At 42.2% G+C, this 20168-nt stretch overlaps 1 protein-coding gene across 2 annotated transcripts in view; it reads left to right on the top strand.

Annotated features, from left to right (window-relative positions):
- The window catches only part of LOC144828628 (5'-AMP-activated protein kinase subunit beta-2-like), a 588442-nt gene that overhangs the window by 239646 nt on the left and 328628 nt on the right, over positions 1–20168 (top strand). For both annotated transcript variants that reach the window (XM_078686984.1, XM_078686993.1), the window contains one exon: positions 15744–15837. In XM_078686984.1, the coding sequence (XP_078543110.1) occupies positions 15744–15837 (94 nt within the window). The remainder of the gene's footprint in view (positions 1–15743; positions 15838–20168) is intronic.

Here is a 20168-nt window from a genome sequence, read left to right as displayed (position 1 = left end):
CCAGGCTCCAGTCGGTTCCAAAATCTTATTAGAGACAATTGGGACTTTACTTCCCATGATGTTAAACCCACCTCCATTCTAATTGCTTGTATCATGGAGCTATTTGGTAAGGACAACAACATTTTCACAATTTTTCCTTCTTCCCGGTCCCACCCTCTTTTACCACTCAGGAAAAGCACCTCTGCTCCATAAAGCACTTGTGGTGTGATCATAACTTCAAAAGCCTTCAAAAGCGGTCTGTGTGACATATCGCCATAATCTTTATTGGATTTTTTCAGCCCACAGACCGACGAGTAGGCCTTTGCCGTCTGTGCCTCCAAGTGGGTATTCCACTTTAATGCGCTATTAAACCAGAGGCCTAAATATTTATATTCATTTACTATGTCTAATTTATCCTGTCCTAAAAACCAATTTAAATTGTTTACTCTCTTTCCAAAACATAGGATCTTTGTTTTTTCCATATTCACTGTTAAGAGCTTTTTATCACAGTACTTATTGAACACATTTAGTTTCCTTTTTAGGCCCATTTCTGTTTGATCCAAGATCACAAGGTCATCGGCGTATAAGAGACATGACACTTTATTATTATTCATGCGCGGGCTCGCACTTTTTTCAGCTTCCAAAGTCGCTGGGAGGTCTGCCAAGAAGATTGAGAAAAGCAAGGGTGCCAAAACGCACCCTTGTCTCAAACCATTCTTTACTGGAATTTTCTGGGTTAGAGAGCCCTTTATATCTCTAATGACCTGGGCCCAATTACCACTATGTAATTCTTTTAAGATGTTCAATATACCCTGTGACATTACATAGTTTTCCAGTACCTCCCAAAGGCTATTTCGGTCTACTTTGTCAAACGTCGCTCGGAAATCGACGAAACAGCAAAATAATTTGCCATTTTGTTCCATCGATTTCCTGGCCAGGGCCCACAGTGCAAAACAATGATCTATCGTAGAGTGGCCTTCTTTGAAGCCACCTTGTTCAACCGGAATGATAGATCTATGTTCCACCCAAGCTTTTAGTTTACTAAGGATTATTTTAGAGATTTTTTTTTCTCCTATATCCAATAGGTTGATTAGCCTGTAATTCTTCGGGGCATATACATCCCCTTTCTTGTGTAGCGGTCTTATTATGGCTCCCTTCCAATTTGGGGGCATAATCCCTTGGTCTAAAATTAAGGTAAACATTTTTGCGTAGAATTCTGCCCACCAAGTCTGATTTGAATTTAATATCAGGGCTGGTAGATTATCTGGGCCTGCATCCCTAGGTAGGTTCAGTGTCTTTAGTGTTCTAAGGTCATTTGTTGTTAAACATTCTTGTTTTAGATCCTCTACTAGGCCATGCCAGTCCCCAGCTGCCTCATTTCCAGTCCCTCTCCTCGGGGCATATAATTGCTGTATATACTCTGTCCACGCCCCCTCTTCCACTACGCAGATCATCGGGGCAACCGAAGGTCCCGTTGCTGACTGGATTAGCTTCCAGAACTGCCGTATATTTTTGGCTTCGATTGCTTCCAATAATTTGCCCCAACACATTTCTTTATAGGTCCTTTTAGCATTACGGATTAGGGTGATATATTCCTTCTTTATTTTTATTAGGTTTTCTGCCCTGGTTTGCACAAATTTTTTCCGTAGGCTACGTTCTTTTCACCTAACTTCTCTTTTCTTTAATAAACATTCCTGATTAAACCGAGTTTCTTGCTTTGCTTGTGACCTTCAGTTGTTCTTATTGGCGCTTATATCATACCTTAATTCTACGCTTATGCTTTCCACTACTTGAGTTATTTTCTCAACATACCAAGGTAAATTTTGGCCGCACAAGTGACCTAATTGCACCTTTTGTTGCAGGCTAGTTAACCTCTCGATATATTTTTCAGTTAACCGAGTGGTTATCCGCTTTGGATAGTCCATCTCTTGGGGGATAACTATATCACATACTAAATGTTGGGCGATTACAAGCTCTAGTTTTAACATTTTATGATCACTACATTTCGCAGGGACAATCCTAAAGTCTTTTATCAACTCAAAATTCCAAGCCAACATAAAAATATAATCTATCGGGCAAATTTGCGTCCCATAATTAAAAGTTTTCTTTGCGGAACAATCCTGAGTTATCCTCCCATTTAGACAAAATAAACTTTTTGTCGCTAAGAAGTTGCCCAAGTTGGCCGCATCAGTTGTTATTTTAGTTTCCAGGAATTCTGCTTTTTTCACTTCACAAGCATCTAGAATTTCAATATACAACTGATCAGTCAGTTTTGGGTTTAGTTTGTGATTAAAATCTCCCAGTAACAACATTAAATCATTTCCATACTTATCACACAGCGTATCCATATCATTCTTAAAATATAACAGTTCATCCCCATATTCCTTCCTTGAGCTCCACTGCATATACACATTTAGGATCAACATACTTTCATATTTTGTATCAGCAAATGATGTTTGTATTCTGCAAGCCAAAAGCCACTTAGACGTCACGGGTATCTGAAAAGCCGTAGTTAATAAGCATGTTGAAATCAAGGTCAGCAAGCCCCCTGCAGGGCGGCCAGAGGTAGATTTTTCTGCTGGGCGGTACATTTGTTTAAACCCTTCCACTACCGGGGGTTCTCCACAGAGCCAGGTCTCTTGAATACAAATGATTTCACACTTTTTTGCGAGTTCCTTCAGAGTTTCCTGTTTTGCTTGGGTACCCATCCCATTTATATTCCAAGAGACCATATTTGTGCTCTGTGGTTGCCCCCTTACCTATTCTACATCGCTTAGGGGATAATTTATTTCTGATTCTTCCCTATAGCTTTGTGAGGGGCCTGCCGGGCTTTCAATATTGCTCCAATTTTTCTAGGACTCTACTAGGTCCGAATTATTTATCACTATATTGATGGTTTCCCGCCCTTGTTCCATTTCTCTTCCTGGTAGCTTCACTTGTCTCTTACCTAGCCCTGCATGGTACTTTAAAAAGGTTCTCTGTTGGGGCACCATCAGGCCTTGTACTAGCTCTTCTTTAGGCACTAGTCTAATCCCCTCTTTTTGGATCTCCTGTTCTGCATTTATTATTGCCGTTAAGGCCAGGGCGGAATAGAACTGTACCTTAGTAACCTCCTTGCCGTCACCATTTACCTGGAAACCCACCTGTTTCAAGTCTTCTGTGCCTATGCTTTTTAGGTTTGGGCAAATGTAATGACCACCTTCTCTGTATGTTTTGGTGCTTCTGTCAGTCACCAGGTCATTACTTACCACATACTTTCTCAGGTTACAGAAAGACACCACATTTCACAATACTTACCCAAGAAAGGAATAAACACTGACAACATATAAGACCATTGCTGAGTAGCTCGCAAATAACAACAAGTCACAACACCTCCCAATCCAAGAGGGTAAACAATGCATGCTCCTCCTGGCAATGTAATTTAGACATCCCTGATGGGAGGCACTTTCCCTTCCGTATCAACAATTACCCATTAGAGGGGAATCACCCATCCCTCTGTAAGTACTTGGTAAAAAGGGTCTCAACCTTCCCTCACAAGGAATACCAACAAATGATATGCTCTAGGGTTTCTTTATTACATGATAATAGGATGACAAAAGAAAGAAATAACTAAACATCACAGTAAACATTAGCAGCAATCATCAGTACATAGATATACATAGAGCCTGAAAATAAAAGCATAGTTAGATAAAGTTAGATATACATCGAACACCTCACCATAATCTTAGGCGTCTTGCCATCTGAAGAAGGGTCCGTCTCTCTTTCCCTCACTGGTTGGTTCCGGACTCTCTGTTGCACACACACACGACTGCACGTCTGCACCGTGATGTATCATCAGACCGCCAAAACACCAGACCAGCATCTCAGCATCTCTCCAGCTCTCAGCATCTCAGAATCTCAGCATCTCTCTGCCTCTCAGAAACTCTCTCTCTCTAATATAGAACTCTATCCTCTATCGAAGCTTCTGGAAGAACCCGCCTACCTTTCTCACAAGATTCCTGTACCCTTCCACACCAGGCACCCAACAGCAGCTGGCCAAGCGTTTTGTTATGGCGCCAATGCGAAGAAGGCACATTCCTCCTGATAAGAACTGGTCTGCTCTGGTTCACTGCCGGTGAACAACACATGTAATCTCAAATATCACCTCTCACCTACAGAGGTTCAGAAGATGGCTGCAGTTTAGAATATGGAGTTGCTCAAGCATAGGCCTCTACTACTTGGAAAGCAGAATGATAATATACCATGTCAAAGCCAATAGGCTAAAGTCATAATTCACCTAACTCAAATAACACTATGCACTTAATCCCTCAGTATCCACTATGGAGCACATGTGTGCACCATCACCAACAATACTGCACCTCGACATCCCATACCTTCTATTCTTTGGCAAGATTATTCTAATGCAAGACCATCCTACATTAAGGCTAAAGTAACATAGCACACTAAAATAAGTACACAATGGTGGTGATCGAGGGTCATCAAAGATCATCAGACCACTAAAGTGGCTCATTCACTACAGCAAAGTGAGAAAATGTTAAGAAGGTGGGACCTATTTAAATAGGCGCACTTTTTTGCTTTTTTTCCACCCCTTCCCAGTTTTACTCGTTCGAAATAAAGTGACTTGTTCCCTTTATCCATCTCTTCTCCAGATTTACCCTCACCCTGGTGTAGGTCTGTATTAATTCTACAACCTTCCTCTAGGCTACTTTCCCAGTATACCTTCTTTTTAGCTGTGGCCTTCCGGGCGGGTGCACTCACTTGCTCTAAGGCCACCTGTCTCTTATTTTTTGTCACCTTTTCCTGGAGGGTTTGCTTTCTGCAACTGCTTTCCTCTTTTGCTAAGCTCCCGCCCCAATTCTCTGATCTTATTCTCATTGAACTAGATTCACTCGCCATTTTATGCGGCTGGGGCTTGGGATCATGCACTACTGCTTCTATTAACTCACACCTTTCTTCGTAATTTTTTGTCACTCTTTTACTTAACTTTGCTTTCACCCCCCTTCTTGCCACTCTTACTCTTTTTGGTAAGCCATGATTCATAAATTCACTTCTTCTTTTTACCAGCATTGGCCATCTTGACACATAAACTTGTTTTTCCCCAGAATGGGCTATGTCAATCTGACATGCTGATGGGGGTTTAGTTATTCCACCTTCCTCTTCCCCTTCCCTCCCTTGACTCATCACCACCGAATCTGCGACGGGTCCTAACATTGAGGGCATTTGCTCCCTAATCCCATGTAATTCTCCCACAATTTTAGACAGGTGCATTTTTTGACTTTTCAGAATGTCATGATTTAGCATTGTTACTTCTAGCAGGCCTTGTAACGATTTTTGCACCATTAACATCAGTTCCAGGATTGAAGATGCTGGGGATTCAGACGACTCCAAGTTTATCTTAAGGTGCTGGTTTTCCTCATTTGTGTCGCCATTTTTGACCAGGCCCACAAGGTCATTGCTGATTGAAAATGCCAGCTTTCCTGACCCATCAAGACTTCCATCTAAGTTTGGGGTTTTCCCATCACTGTGCCTCGAACTCAGGCTCACTACCTCCTCCAGCGTCTGTCGTAAGAATCGCGGGGAGGAAGAAAGTCGTGGTGATATTATTGTCCCCTTTTGGCCTAGCAGGGACTGTACTGATCGGTCAACTAGATCTATTGAGTCTGCCAAGCGGTCATCAAAAATGAGAGACGTGCCCCCTTTCCACGGATCCTCCTCCTCTTCAGTAGCATTAGCTTTAGCCGGTGAAAAAACCATTTTGAAATGCTTTCCCACAAATTCTTTGATTGTATGGGTTGCTACACTCCCCTTACTTCCTCCCTGTTGGGCTTCTTTGGGAGTTTTCTCTCTGTTCTTTTGGGGACGTTTTGTTTTTTCCTTGACCTCAGGTGATGTCGGGCTCTCTTGGTCATCTTGTCTATTTTCGCTGTTAGGCTTTGCTTTCCTTATTTAGTGCCGAAGGTGAAGAAGGCCAGAATGGAAGGCAGGTCTTTTAGGCTCCTGGCCGCTCAAAGCTGGAACAAGCTCCCGCTGAGCCTCCTGATGGAAACTTCTGAATTAAAGTTTAGGAAGGCTCTTAAAACCCATCTGTTCTCATGCTGATCAGGTGGGCTGCTATGGACATGGTTGAGGCACTGCCCCTCTCTCTCACTGTAGCGCGGGACACGCCTGTGTGGCGTAACCATGCGCTTTATAAACTCCTTATTATTATTATTCACAGGCAGCTAGTAGTAGACGGTAGCAGCTGGCAGGGATTGGTGGTGGCTCCTCGCTGTGTCCTCCTCCTCTGCGAGTCTCTACACTCCTCCCTCCAGCCAATACAGGAAGCACCCAGGCTCCTCTGAGCCAATCACAACGGCGCAATGCAGCGTTGTGATTGGTCTGAGTGCCTTGGTTCGGTGCTCAGACAAGGAGTGGGGGTCTGGGCATGTTTTCCGCCCAGGCTGTAATGCAGCCTGGGTAGAGATCATGTTGAGTGCACATGAATGTTTGAGCAGCCCGCGACGGCATTCCAAACATTCATGTGCACTTAGGGAGTGCAAACCACTCCTCCCCTGCTCTGTCAGCAGAGTACCTCCTCCCCGCCTCGCAAAGCTGTCATGCCCACAACAACAAAAAATTAAATTATAATAACATTGAGTTACTATCATTTTATTTTTCCGTACACAGTTTTTTTTATTGTTTTTAAAGCAGTGGGGAGACACTCCTTATCCTTAGCAGAGGAGCCCCCACTGGTAGTAGAAGTCCATAATCAAGGCATGTGGTCCATGCTCAAGAGAAGATAGATTTTCTTCCTGAACTGAAACCTGGGAGGAGCAAGATTTCCCTGGTAACCCGTTAATTGCTGTTTCATCCTGTGTCATTCTGGCATTGCTTGAACTGTCTGATTGCGAGATTGGTCATGTTTGAATTTTACCACCTTTTCCCTTTGCAGTAGGTTGTCAATCATAACCTACAATTGAAAATTATCATGGGAAGAGCAAGATGGAAAAAATAAAAGGTAGTGAAATAAGGAAGTGTAGAAAGATGCTCTGTAAAATTGTAGGCTATAAAATAAAATCTTCTGAACCGCCGCTATCACCCATGGTTTTTAGTTTTTTAAGGAACCGTGTTGTGAGTCGCACTACTTTTTTACATTTTCTCAAACTCGATTTCTTGGCACACTATGAAAATAGTTGAATTCTTCTTGAGTCGGATTCATTAACTTAGCTTGCTCTTTGAACTTTCGCTAGGGGAGGAGTTCTTCATCGCTGCATACAATTGTCACCAGTGTTACAGCTAACAAATGATGGACAGAATGCTGACAATGCAAACATTCTCCCCCTGTCAAAAGATCTGGATTAAATCCATTGTTCTTTTGCCCACTACGCCACCCCAGTTTGGACCCAGCCATATGCAAATTAGTCTTTCCCCTATGCCTCATGGGAACAGTCCAGAATGAACCCCAGGCCAGGTCCTCCCTAAACCGGAAACAAGCATTCTGGGACCGGTTTCAAGGTATGTCACCCTTCTTCAGCAAGGCTAGCTTGAATCAGGTGGCAGAGAGAGCAAGGCACCCACGTCTGGACATACCCATCCCACTTAGTGCGAAAAGTGTTACAGTAAACAAATGATTGACGGAATGCTGACAATGCAAACATTCTCCCCCAGTCAAAATATCTAGGTTAAATCCATCCATCTTTTGCCCACTACGCCACCCCAGTTTGGACCCAGCCATATGCAAATAAGTCTTGACCCTGTGCCTCATGGGAACAGTCCAGAATGAACTGCCAGGCCAGGTCCTCCCTGGTCCGGAAACAAGCATCCTGGGACCGGTTTCAGGGTATGTCACCCTTCTTCAGCCTGGCTAGCTTGAATCCAGTGGCACAGTGAGCAAGGGACCCACGTCTGAGCACACCCATCCCACTTAGGGCGAAAAGTCTTACAGCAAACAAATGATGGTCGGAATGCTGACAATGCAAATATTCTCCCCCAGTCAAAAGATCTGGGTTAAATCCATCGTTCTTTTGCCCACTACGCCACCCCAGTTTTGACCCACCATATGCAAAGCAATCTTGACCCTGTGCCTCATGGGAATAGTCCAGAATGAACTGCCAGGTCAGGTCCTCGCTGCACCGGAAACACGCATCCTGGAACCGGTTTCAGGGTATGTCACCCTTCTTCAGCCAGGCTAGCTTGAATCCAGTGGCACAGTGAGCAAGGGACCCACATCTGGGCATACCCATCCCACTAAGGGCGAAAAGTGTTACAGCAAAGAAATGATGGATGGAATGCGGACAATGTAAACATTCTCCCCCAGTCAAAATATCTGGGTTAAATCGATCATTCTTTTGCCCACTATGCCACCCCAGTCAGGCTGTTGCAGAGGTGGTGGCTCTGAATTATAAATGGTGTATCACTTCGCTATTTTATACAAAAGGTAGAAGCTTCCAAGTAGCCAGAATTATTGACTCTCAAATACTAGTTTGATGATGCACGAGGAAAAGTTTGTCCTTGAGATATGTTGGTGCCTGCTTGTGAATACATTTAAAGAACAGACTTATAACCTTAAAGAGTACTCTTTTGATCGCTGGTATCCAGTGTAGATTAGATGAAAAGGCATCAGCCATTCTGTCAAAATTCCCCAGAAATCTAAACAAATGCACAGCCACATTTGGCATTGCTGCATTGGTGGCTGAACTCATTGCTCTTATTAGAGTGTGCTATGCCTCTAACAGTTTGAGAGTTACCATTTATACTAATAGTTGAATTTGTAGATTTATACGGAGCTGTTTATCACCCGTGAGGGTATCCAGGCTCTGTCCATGAGCACAGGAAGATTTAGTGATTTGCCCAGGATCACATGATGTTGTGCCGATGCAGAGACTGGAACCCGGATCCGAAGCTCCCTAGTCAGCAGCTCTGGCCACTGTGTCACATCCTCTCACCAATAGAGTTTTGGCGTGGTTCATGATTTCGAACAGTTGTGGTTTCAGAGAGGTTTCATGACTTCTTTTCTCCCATTAAGAATGAAAATTATGTGATGGACTTTCTTGATGCATTACAATTGGCTACAGAAATAGTCCGAGCAGTACACAAGAGTGAGTGTAGTTTTGTGACTGCTGTATACCGTTATGCAGATGAGGTGGCAAGGTACTGAGCTTGAGAGTCCTGCACATCCAATAGAGATCACTTGTGCAACTCTGAGATGGATGCTGTTTCAAGCATGTTTTGACTGTTGCAGATACCTATAGTGAGTGGTGCTCTGATTCATCTTTTCAAAACCTATTGGTTCAATGACCCGCTCTGTGTTGTTTCAGAGAATTTGCAGTACTTGCCAGCAGGTAACTGTGGTCAGGAGTACAGTAGTGACAATGAGTCACATAGAAAGATCAGATGTTCCCCTTAATAAAATGCAGCTTGATTTTATTGAAATGCCTATGAGCAACTGACTCCACCATATCTTGGTGGTTGGATGTCTCTTTTTCCATCAGGTGGAAGTGTACCCGCCTAGGAGAATTGACAGTCTTACTGTGGCCAAAGTGTTGTTGAGGTAATTGATTCCTAGGTTCGCCCTACTGGTTTTCCTGGAGTCAGATCTTGGGACTCATTTTAAAAATGAGAGTATTATGTTGCCCTTCGGGTAGAACAAAGGTTCCATTGTAGTTACAGGCCAGAAGCATCAGGGATTGTTGATCAAATCAATGGGACGCTGAAGTCTCGACTTGACAAACTGTGTGCATCCACTTCCATCAACTGGCCAGATGCCCTTTCCCTGGTTCTGATGAGCCTTTGAAGCACCCCTGATCAGAAGGCATGACTCTCCCTCCACAAGATCTTGATGGGGAAAGCTGTGAGACTTCGTGCCTGCAGCTGCTCTTGTGAATATAACACATGATATTATTCTTGATTATTGCAAATGATGGCTGATGTGTGCATTCTGTCTCTCACCACCAGTATGAGTTGGCAACTCCACTTCTAAGGCAAGAACAGCACCAAGATCCAAGTTCGGCGGAACATTATACCTGGAGGCCCCCTGGTGTGTCTTGTTTCAAATCATCCTTGTGCCGATCACAGCCATAAAGTGTGGGGGGCCTCCTAACTAGACCCATGCCACTTACACTAAGAGTGTGAGACAAGTTGGCGAAGAAGTGGTGAGAATAACCCCTGATTTGCAGGGTCAAACTCCACTGCATAATCAATGTTCAAAAGGAGGAGTTAATTGTGCACAAGCATCTCAAAGTCAACTTGAGACAAGTGCAGGGCTTGTGGTGAATGAGCCAAGAGTAGCCACAGTGAACCAAGCGGAAGAAACTTGAAGTGTACACTCTGAGTTTAAAGAAGGTGCAAGCAAAGAAGAGAAAATTGGCTGTAAAGGAGTGAGAGATTGAGAGCTGTTTTGCCAGAAGAACATATCCCAGACACAAACAATAAAGACAGTGACAAAAGAGCAAAGGGACAGTGACAGTGAACAGCCAGTAGCAAGAAGATCAAGAAGACAACAGGTGCCTAGCCGAAGGTACTCAGCTCTTGAATGGGCTTACTTTGCTGAAAGAGGGCCTGACTCAAGAACACATGCGACTGAGAAAGAGCAGAAAGTATTTTTCAATATACTTCATGAGCAGTGCTAGCACAGTGAAGATTAACTAGTTTTTGACTGACTGAATTCAAGTGACATGCATTAAAAGATGTATGATTATGTTCTGAAATCTTGTGAAGAGTAGGGTTGTCCTTAGTAGAGGAAACATGCTTTAGGGTCAGGATCAACTCTGAAATCAATTAAACTCACCTCAAATTAACTGAAGGTTAGCTAATTCCCATAATAGAAACAACAAGTAGAGTTGTTCTTTTTGATTTTTGTTCTCTTTTGATCTGACCTGAGGGAAATGTGGTGTCTAACTCACCAAACCAGTGTAGAGTGATAATAGCATTAGTGTTAATTGCCTTAGTTATTTTGATGAATGGTCTGTTAGAAGGCTTGAATTCTTCTGTTAAGAGTGCTTCCACTGAAACTAAACCTGATTTACCTTATTTAGAAGAGCAATGCAGATTTAACATGAAGATATTACTTTTTGCAAAAGGTGGGTCAAATGTAGTGGAGGGAAGCAGCTGTTTGAATCGGAGGATACAGGAAAGGAAACCGACTGAGACCAATTTGAAGGAATTGCAGAGTCACTGTCTATGGGAATTGAGAACTTGAAGAAGTCTAGAGGCAAGCTGTGAAAGTCGACACCTATTGTGTAAAAGGAGAGTTTTGGAAAACTTGGGTGTAACGTGTGGCAACTCCCAGAGTCACCAGAGCGAAAGACTTGATAAAGATGTTTTTTCATAGTTACATGCTTTGCACATATATTGACTTTAATATGCAACACAAAAATGTACTGAAAAAGCATTTTTCACATTTTAATTAATCATATTTAATGTAGGCCTGTATTTTAAATTGGCTCATTATGACTTGTTAAATGTGAACCTTTATTTCTAGTCGAAAGCAGAAGCAATATTGAAAAAGTGCAATGCCTTTTTTGTTTTTGTTTGTTCTTTGTGAGTGTGGTGGAATTTCCTAATTGAGTGGAGTCATTTTAGCTGCATCTGCGACTGCAAGCAGCATGTGTCCTATCTACTGCTTTGAATGTAACTATTAAAGCTTGCTTGTGAGAAAAGTTTATACATTTTAACGAGACTGAAACTGTATTTTCTGACTTCGCTTGATTGGTTGGCAGTTTGAGAAATTACATATTATTGATAATGTTAGAATTCCGTTGTTTTAAGAATGTGTTAGTAGTGTCTAGATGCAGATGTTTATTCAGACTTTCTCCCTCTAGAGATTTAGATGCCTTGTTCCCTTGCCCACAGGAATTTAACTTGACTTTTGGGCAAATGCCTGCTCTGCTTACTAGATAAAGCCATTCTTAATTTATATACGTACCTTTTAAGGGGCCTTCCACACCGACACCTGCCTGACGTCTCCCCAACGTACCTAACCTTTACCTAGCTTCGTTTCTTAGGGTTTTCTCTTCATGAGGAAATGAGTCTGATTGGATTTATATTGAGACAACCTTATAACAGTTTGTCTTTGCATTTACGATTTTAAATTGCTTTGACTATATAGACTAATGATTTCATGTACCAGCTATCAAATTACAACTACTTTGAAGATTTGAATTTGTAACTTCATGGTTTAAAATTCTAATACTCTCTGCCATCTTTGTGGGGCCAAACATGCTTTACTTTATTGAAATGTGTTGATTTCGATGTCATGCTCGGTTGGAACAAAAGGTTCAAGTGCAGCCTGCACTTGAGTTTGCAAGATACATTTGCACAGTGCAAGTGGTGCATCACCATGCAAATGTAGATCATAAACAGTAAGCCACAACTACATAGTTTTAGCTTATCCCACCTTGTCATTTATATTGAAATCCACATTATTGTATTGGGTGGAATAAATGAGATAACCTACCTCGGCTGCTGGAAGCAGAATATCCATCCGCCCTGACTACTGTGTCATTATGGGTTTACATAACCATGGAATGATATTTCCTTTGTAGATGACTTCCAGTTTTGGGCTGTCTTTGCAAAGTTGATGCTATGGCTGAAAAAACCTGGGGATTGGGGAAGACACGAAGGATTTTTGGCATTCCTTCAGATCCTATTACAATAACCTTTCCTTGCCTCAATTAACTGTGGGACCACTTGCATCAACACAAACTACCCACAGTTTATTGGACATCTGGAAATCATGACCTGCATTATTCTATTGACCTTCAGAAAGATATGTGCACGGTCTGTCTATGAGCGGAACTATAAGAATGGAGTGCAGAAAAGGCTCATAAAGTGTTTCATAAAGATGTTGGACAGAGACAATAGGAAAATCCACCCCACAGTCTGCTGCAGCTAAGTCAGATCCAAGTATCTCTTGTCTGACCCTCTGCTATCTCCATATGAGAAATGAATTGAACCATTGTAGCCTGGGTACCTCAACACACGCTCACAAGAGATCTAACTGAAGCACAGCACAAACTGTGGCAAAGGCTGCCTCCACATATATCAGACTGAGAATGAATGCATGATAACAGAACACTAACATTCTGCTGGCCCCTTCAAAAAACGTGTTAAATACAGAATAGGTATTTTTCATTGCAGCAACCTTACTCTAGGACATTTTACATACCCCACCAATTGGTCATCTAAACAGCCATAATTCGGTGCCCCTTTGCGTTCGGTGTTGGCACATGCGGGATTCCGTGAGTGGGACCTTATAGGCATATCCACCTTGCGGAACGTAGTACAGGGCACCGCATTGAATTAGTTTCACCACAGAAGACTCAATTCTATAATTATCTCCAACTCAGGCATGCCCCTACTCCCCTATTGTGGCAGGTTGACACATTGCCTGAATTTCACCCTCTGGAGGGGCGCTGGGTGCCCCCAAGACCCGCCAGATATATCAAACTCTGACGACGCACAACCACAACACACTACATAAGACCAGGCAGGCATGGTTAGAGGACATACCAGACATAACTGAGGACGATTGGACTGAAGCCTTAGCTAGCCCTCGAGGTGCCGCTCTGGAAGATGAGCGCCATTCAGTCCCCTATATGTTTAAGATGTGGGGTGGAAGACGGGACCTTCATGCATACCGTCTGGGGCTGTACAGCATTGCAGCCATTCTGGTGGAGGATTGTGGCATGCCTGAGCAAGGTGTTGTCGTGGGGTCTCCAATACAAGCAGAAACTACTGTTATTGCATAGTACTGAGGGTATTGGTGGGAACCGGTGCAAGAACCCCCTTTTGTTTTTTGCCATCACCATTGCTAAACGGGATATTGCCCAGCAGTGGACAAGTGTGTCTCCTCCAATGATAGGCAGGTGGAAAAAAGCCATTTTTGAGTGTATGAATGCTGAGAATGCTGTATTTTAAGCTCGTGGTTCCCCCAGAAGCATAGGAAAATATGGCAGTGTTGGGCAGATTACCGGGGTATAGAGCTACCCACCCTTGTTACTCCTGCACCCTGATGAGCTGTGCTCCCCTGATGAGATTGGTCATTTTACAACCAGGAATTTCATTTTTAGACCCCCAGATCGTATATCCAATTGTTCACTTATAACTCCGTGGGATTCAAGATTTACTGCACAATGTTGTTATTGTTGTATATGGAAGTTTTCCAGAAGTTACGATCAGATGTATATACTGTCACATATTTTCATCAAAATGTCTCCTTCGGGCCAAGGCCTGGTATATACCGTGTAAACGCAATCAAATATATTGTTAAAAAAAAACAGCCCTAATTAATCCAATCCCTAACTAACCTTCCGGTGGCTCTTCGCTAGAAAGGCTTATATCAACCTCTCTCCTCGCAATGTATATTTTGAAAACTCTACATATAGCAACTTATGCCCACTCCTACACATTTTAACAAAGCACATTTGAAACTTAAATATGTATGTTGTTTGACTATAATAACACCACAATCAAGTATATTTGATGATATGAATCCAGATTACCTAACTTTGTATCGGAACAGTACCATTTTATATTAATAGTCTGGATATCTGAACCATTTCCACCAGTAGATAGCTGAAACTGCTATTTGTGTATTGATAGGTGTATGTGATTGCAAAGCTTCTATTATCTGCCCACATAGTTGCCTGAATTATGTGCAGGAATCCATTAAAAGTATTACTGCTGTTTTATATAGGTCTATCAAAGCATTCTAGTTCATTCAATTCAGCAAGGTCATCTACCAGTCCCAAAAGCTCAAGTCCAATCTCCTCCAGAGTTGCCTGATTGAGGAGATACATCCACGGCAAAACATTCCAGGCCACAGTGGGAATTAAGCTTTAACAAAATTGTTTCCTCTATTCAGGCCAAAAGTATTCCAGGTCTAGCTGAGCCACACGTAGTAATGCTGCAGCAGTGTCAAAGGTAGCAAAATGTAGTTGTCGTACACATGAGACTCAATCAATATTACCTTCTGGAGTAGGCATGAAGGTGCACATAAATGTGTTCAAAAATGGACAGGAACTATCAATTTGACGGAGACAATCCATTAGTTTTAAAAGATAAATTATTTACTATGTTGTTCTGTCCTGAATTTGCTTTCATGGGTGTCCATGCCAAGCAGAAGCTCCCTTCCTATAAAAATGTGCCTTCCTGTACTGTAAAGCTTAATTCAGCAATCAACAGCTGCAGAATTTGGATGTGAATTGTAGAATGTGTTCTCTGCTGATGAAATGTTCACATTAGCTGCCAGAGCTCCCTGGCACTTTGTAAAATGTGTGAATTGCATTTCATTTTGTTAATGTTCAATTCCAATGACAAACATTCTGAAATGTGTTCAATTTAAATGTCTACTGAAATATACCTCCTTGGAAAACTACAGCCATATAAACATAAGGAAAAGCGTATTGAGATGGTAAAAATGGGTTAAAAACATGAGAAAGACAGAAGTGATAACACAGAGAAGTGGACCCAAAGTTGCAACTGGGTTGTCGAGGATCAAACACCAACCAAAATGTGTAGAAATTAAATATTAATATAGTAAGGATTAACGTATATATCACGGTGGACTACAGAAATATTTGGATAATCTTCAGCATCTGATTACATCATAAACCACCATCAGTTTCATATTTAATGTTATTGAAAGATCTTAATGGCAAGCTTCCCTTTGATATTTCCTAAAGCCCTTCGAAAATTGTATCTACGACTTATACAAATAACACCTGCTTCTTCCACCTGCTTATGACAATATGTTGCCATTTTGTATTTTTCATTTCTGTTGACAGCCACAATGATTTTGTTGCAATCCTGGATCTTCCAGAGGGAGAACATCAATACAAATTTTTTGTAGATGGACAATGGGTTCATGACCCTGCAGAGGTAAATATTTTTTTCTTTGATGTATGTGGTACAAATGCTACTGTGAACATACTCTTTTCAGAATTAATTTTCAAATATTTAAGTTAACCAATCTTAGATGATGCAAAACATTGAAAAAGTTGAAGAGGTATGATTTTTCTGTTCGTGACCAATTGATGCTTTCTCCAAACCCATATGACTAAGGCCAAGTTAGAAGTTAGTAAATGATATGTTTGAAAAGGGTGAGTGACACAAATATCAGTGTGACATGAATATTGTATCAAAAAATATAATGACTACCAGAATATAGTTGAACAGAATATCTAAAGTTTGGAATATAGTTTATTTGGGTATATAATATTGTATTTAGGAATATTGTTGGATTTATTATTGTTTACTTTAACCACTTCGCTGCTAGGACTTTCCTTCTCCTGTGCTATGCCTTTTTTTGGCTTTTTGGAGTAGTTTGCGCTTAGGTCCCTGTAACTTTTCATCCACATAAGGTATCCATGCCAAATGTGTTTCCTTTTCTTTCAACACCCTGAGGATAATAAAGGTACCCATGGTTTGTGCATTCCCCTGGAGGGGAACCAGAAATTAGCCAAAATACAGTAATCCTCTCTTTTTTTTAAATGGGGGAAAAAGTGCTGTAGAAGAAAGCGTCTGTTTTTTTCCCTGCAAATGGTAGCAAAAAAGGGGTTGTGGTGCTCAAATCAATCACAATCTTCCTTACTTCGAGGGACAGGCAAACGTTTGTCAGAAAACCAACATTTACTACAGTTTTGGCATTTTACTGGGACACAACCTATTTTTACTGTTTTTTGTGCTTTCAACTTCCTTCCAGTTAGTGGTAGAAATGAATGTGAAAACAATAATTGATCCCAGAAATCTATATATTTCTGAACAGTAGACAACAATCTAAATTTAGCAAGGGGCTATTTGTGTATATCCTTCAAGGTTTTCTTATAAAAACTTAACAGTTGAAATAAAAAAATATTGAAATTGAGTTGAGAAAAACAGCCATTTGTGCCAATATTTTCACCTGTAATTTCTTCTAATATATGGCATGTTTTGACAGCAATATACCGTTACGTCCGCTGGGCCTTTCTGGTTGTGGTGATATATAGGACTTGTAGATTCACCAAGAATCCGAGGTACTCAGAGCCAATAACTGAGTTGCCCCTTGAAATGGCTTTTCATTGTGCACCAGGTATATGGCAATTAATTTGGTAAAATATAAAGAGTGAAAAATATCTATGTATTTCCGAAATGTGGCCAAAGTACAGAGTTTAAAAACAGTAGTTATTTGCACATCTCCAAAATCCACACTCCCTGGACTCCCAAGGTGTCTAGTTTTCATAAATGTCTGGGTTTGGTAGGTTTCCCTAGATGGCCGCCCGGGGCCAAAAACCCAGGTGCCCCCTCCCATGCAAAACCAGATCGTTTTGTCATAGATAATTTTGATGTCTCCACAATACGTTTTGTGCCCTTGCCTGTTGTGGGTACTTGGCCGACCCACACAAGTGAGGTACCATATTTATCAGGAGACCTCGGAGAACTCTGGGTGGCAGGACATTTGTGTCGGCCCGGTGATCCCAGAACATTCCCCCACAGAATTGTTACAAAAATGTGTTCTTTTCAGCTAAATTTGAGGTTTGCAGATGATTCTGCGTAGGAAAACGTTGGAGGATCCATGGTAGCCATACTTCCCTGGACTCCCCCTGGGTGTCTAGTTTTCAGAAATGTCTGGGTTTGGAAGGTTTCCCTAGATGGGCGACAAGCCTGGGGCCAAAAACCCAGGTGACCCCCTTGCAAAACCAGGTTGTTTTGTGATGGTTAATTTTGATGCCACCACAATACATTTTGGACACTTTCATGTCATAAGTAAGTGGGCCACCCACACAAGTGAGGTACCAGTTTTTATCTGGAGTCCTGGGGGAATGTTTGGCGGTAGAACAATTGTTTTTTTTCTGCTTCCAGAAGAATATGACACAGTAATGCACGGATGATGTGCCTATAGTCACATTTTGAGGTTTGCATGGCATTGTGGGTAAGAAATGTTGCTAGGATCCATGAGAGGCACACCAGCCAGTGCTCCGCATTGTTTTTAGTTTACTTAAATATCTAGAGTTGGTAGATAGACAAATTACATCTTGGTAGAGATTACTGCCTATCCATCTGTTCCTCAAGTACACACACATACTAGTTGGATATGGCACGAGTGTGAGAGAAGGTTCAGAGCGTAAATTTATATTAACAAGAGATTTCACAAATAAGGAAATGCACTGTTAATATTTAAAAGGTTAAAAACCTTAACCAGTGACTCACAGCTTGTGAGCTGTAAAGCGACATCAAGGCACCAGCCTCTTTACAGGCTATTCCCACACATTTCATACTTGACTCACAGAAGACCATTCACACTGCCAGCAGCATGCCCAGCACATTACAAAATTCACATCAGCAGACAGCGCCATTCAAGGGCCCATCACTTTCATACCCCCACATGCAATCACACTTGCTGTCTGTTGACGTAGTGTTTGCAGTGGCGCTTGCCTACAAGTGTGTAATGACCACCAGCAAGTCACTGCACACACACCAGCAGACAAAAGCCACTCCACGCACACCGCCAGCCAAACCCCAGTCCTCGAACACCTCCAGCCAAGCTCCAGTTCAAGCACACTGCCAGCCAAGCACCAGTCCATGCACACCTTCAGCCAAGTGCCAGTCCACGCCCACCGCCAGCCAAGCTGCAGTCTATGCACACTGCCAGCCATGCCCCAGTTTATGCACACCACCAGCCAAGCACCAGTCCATGTACACCACAAGCCAAACACCAGTCCATGCACACTGCCAGCCAAGCCCCAAACCACGCACACTGCCAGCCAAGCCCCAAACCATGGACACTGTCACTGTCAGCCAAGCACCAGTCCACGCATACCTCTAGTTAAACGCTAGTCCACGCACACCACCAGGCAAGCCCATCCACGCACACCGCAAGCCAAGCCCCAGTCCACGTTCACCACCAGCCAAGCGCCAGTCCATGCACACCACCAGCCAAACGCCAGTCCACGCACACCACCAGGCAAGCCAGTCCTCGCACACCGGAAGCCAAGCCCCAGTCACGCACACCACCAGCCAAGCGCCAGTCCATGCACACTGCCAGCCAAACTCCAGTCCACGCACACCGCCAGCCTAGCCCCAAACCATAGACACCGCCATGCGAAACGCTAGTTCAAGCACACCATCATCACATTTTTTTTTTTACAAGAATGAAAACACAAACCATTTGGGACTAGATACAAAACTGCAACAGCTGTAACTAAATACATCATACTAATGGCAACAGTGAAACAGAACTACAAATATAAAACAATTCAGACCAGTCAGTTCACTATTCGACTCACGGTTGCTCCTAAAAACACACAGCACAGGCTTAGAAAGACATTCAGCACAGTGCTTACGAGTCTCCTTCCGCATGCCTCTTCGCAAACAGACTCTACATCTCTTACATGGATTGGTTTTTTTGGGCATGGGAGGAATAAAATCTGGAAATTGGTGATTTTTCAATCAAGAATCTAGAAGCATATAGAAAGATGTACGGTTGCACTCCTTCCCTTATTAAAGTATGTTATCATCCTACTATAAAACCAATGGTCGAACTTTGGAAAACATATAAAGACAATGAATTCTCATCACTTCAGCGACAGTGAATAACTTGGAGTGCTCAGAGTGGATTTTAGACAGTTTGGGTGTTAATAACTGTCTGGAACAGCACCAATCAGATTGAGTCGTAGTCTAACTCGGATGTTACTGTGGTTTCTTTCACCAGCATATGTTTTCAAATAGCAGTGTAATTTTCATGGACTTAATTTTTACGGACTTTTTCATCCAAACAATGGTTATAAAGTATATTCTTAGTTTTATATAGGTAGATTTGGGTCATAAATATTTCTTTTAAGCACTGGTAAGGGAGGGGTCACCAGAGGGTTGTTTAAATGAGTATCTTTTCCGCTAATTGTATTTTCATTTTTATTTTCATTCTTATATGGGCATTGCACAATGGCGCATTTGGTTTCCACTCAATATTTCTTTAAGACGTGGAGCTTTGATGACGTCAGGTCACGGGGTCGGAAATAACCATTGGATTTCAAACAATAGGTGTCAGCACATGAGCAAGCCTTTAACATTAACGGTTAGTGAGGTGGAGAGAATTTATTTTCCTGTTAGCAACGAGAGAAAGCGCATGTTGAGAAAAGGCTGTCGGTTGTGGCTCCGCAGGTAACTGTTTAAATATAAATTATTTAATACACGGGGAGGTTTGACATTAACATGTGGTGAGGTCAAAATAATTA

The sequence above is a fragment of the Lissotriton helveticus genome, chromosome 1_1, assembly GCF_964261635.1.
Source record: "Lissotriton helveticus chromosome 1_1, aLisHel1.1, whole genome shotgun sequence".
Taxonomy (NCBI): domain Eukaryota; kingdom Metazoa; phylum Chordata; class Amphibia; order Caudata; family Salamandridae; genus Lissotriton; species Lissotriton helveticus.
This window is presented reverse-complemented; position numbering and strand designations above follow the sequence as displayed.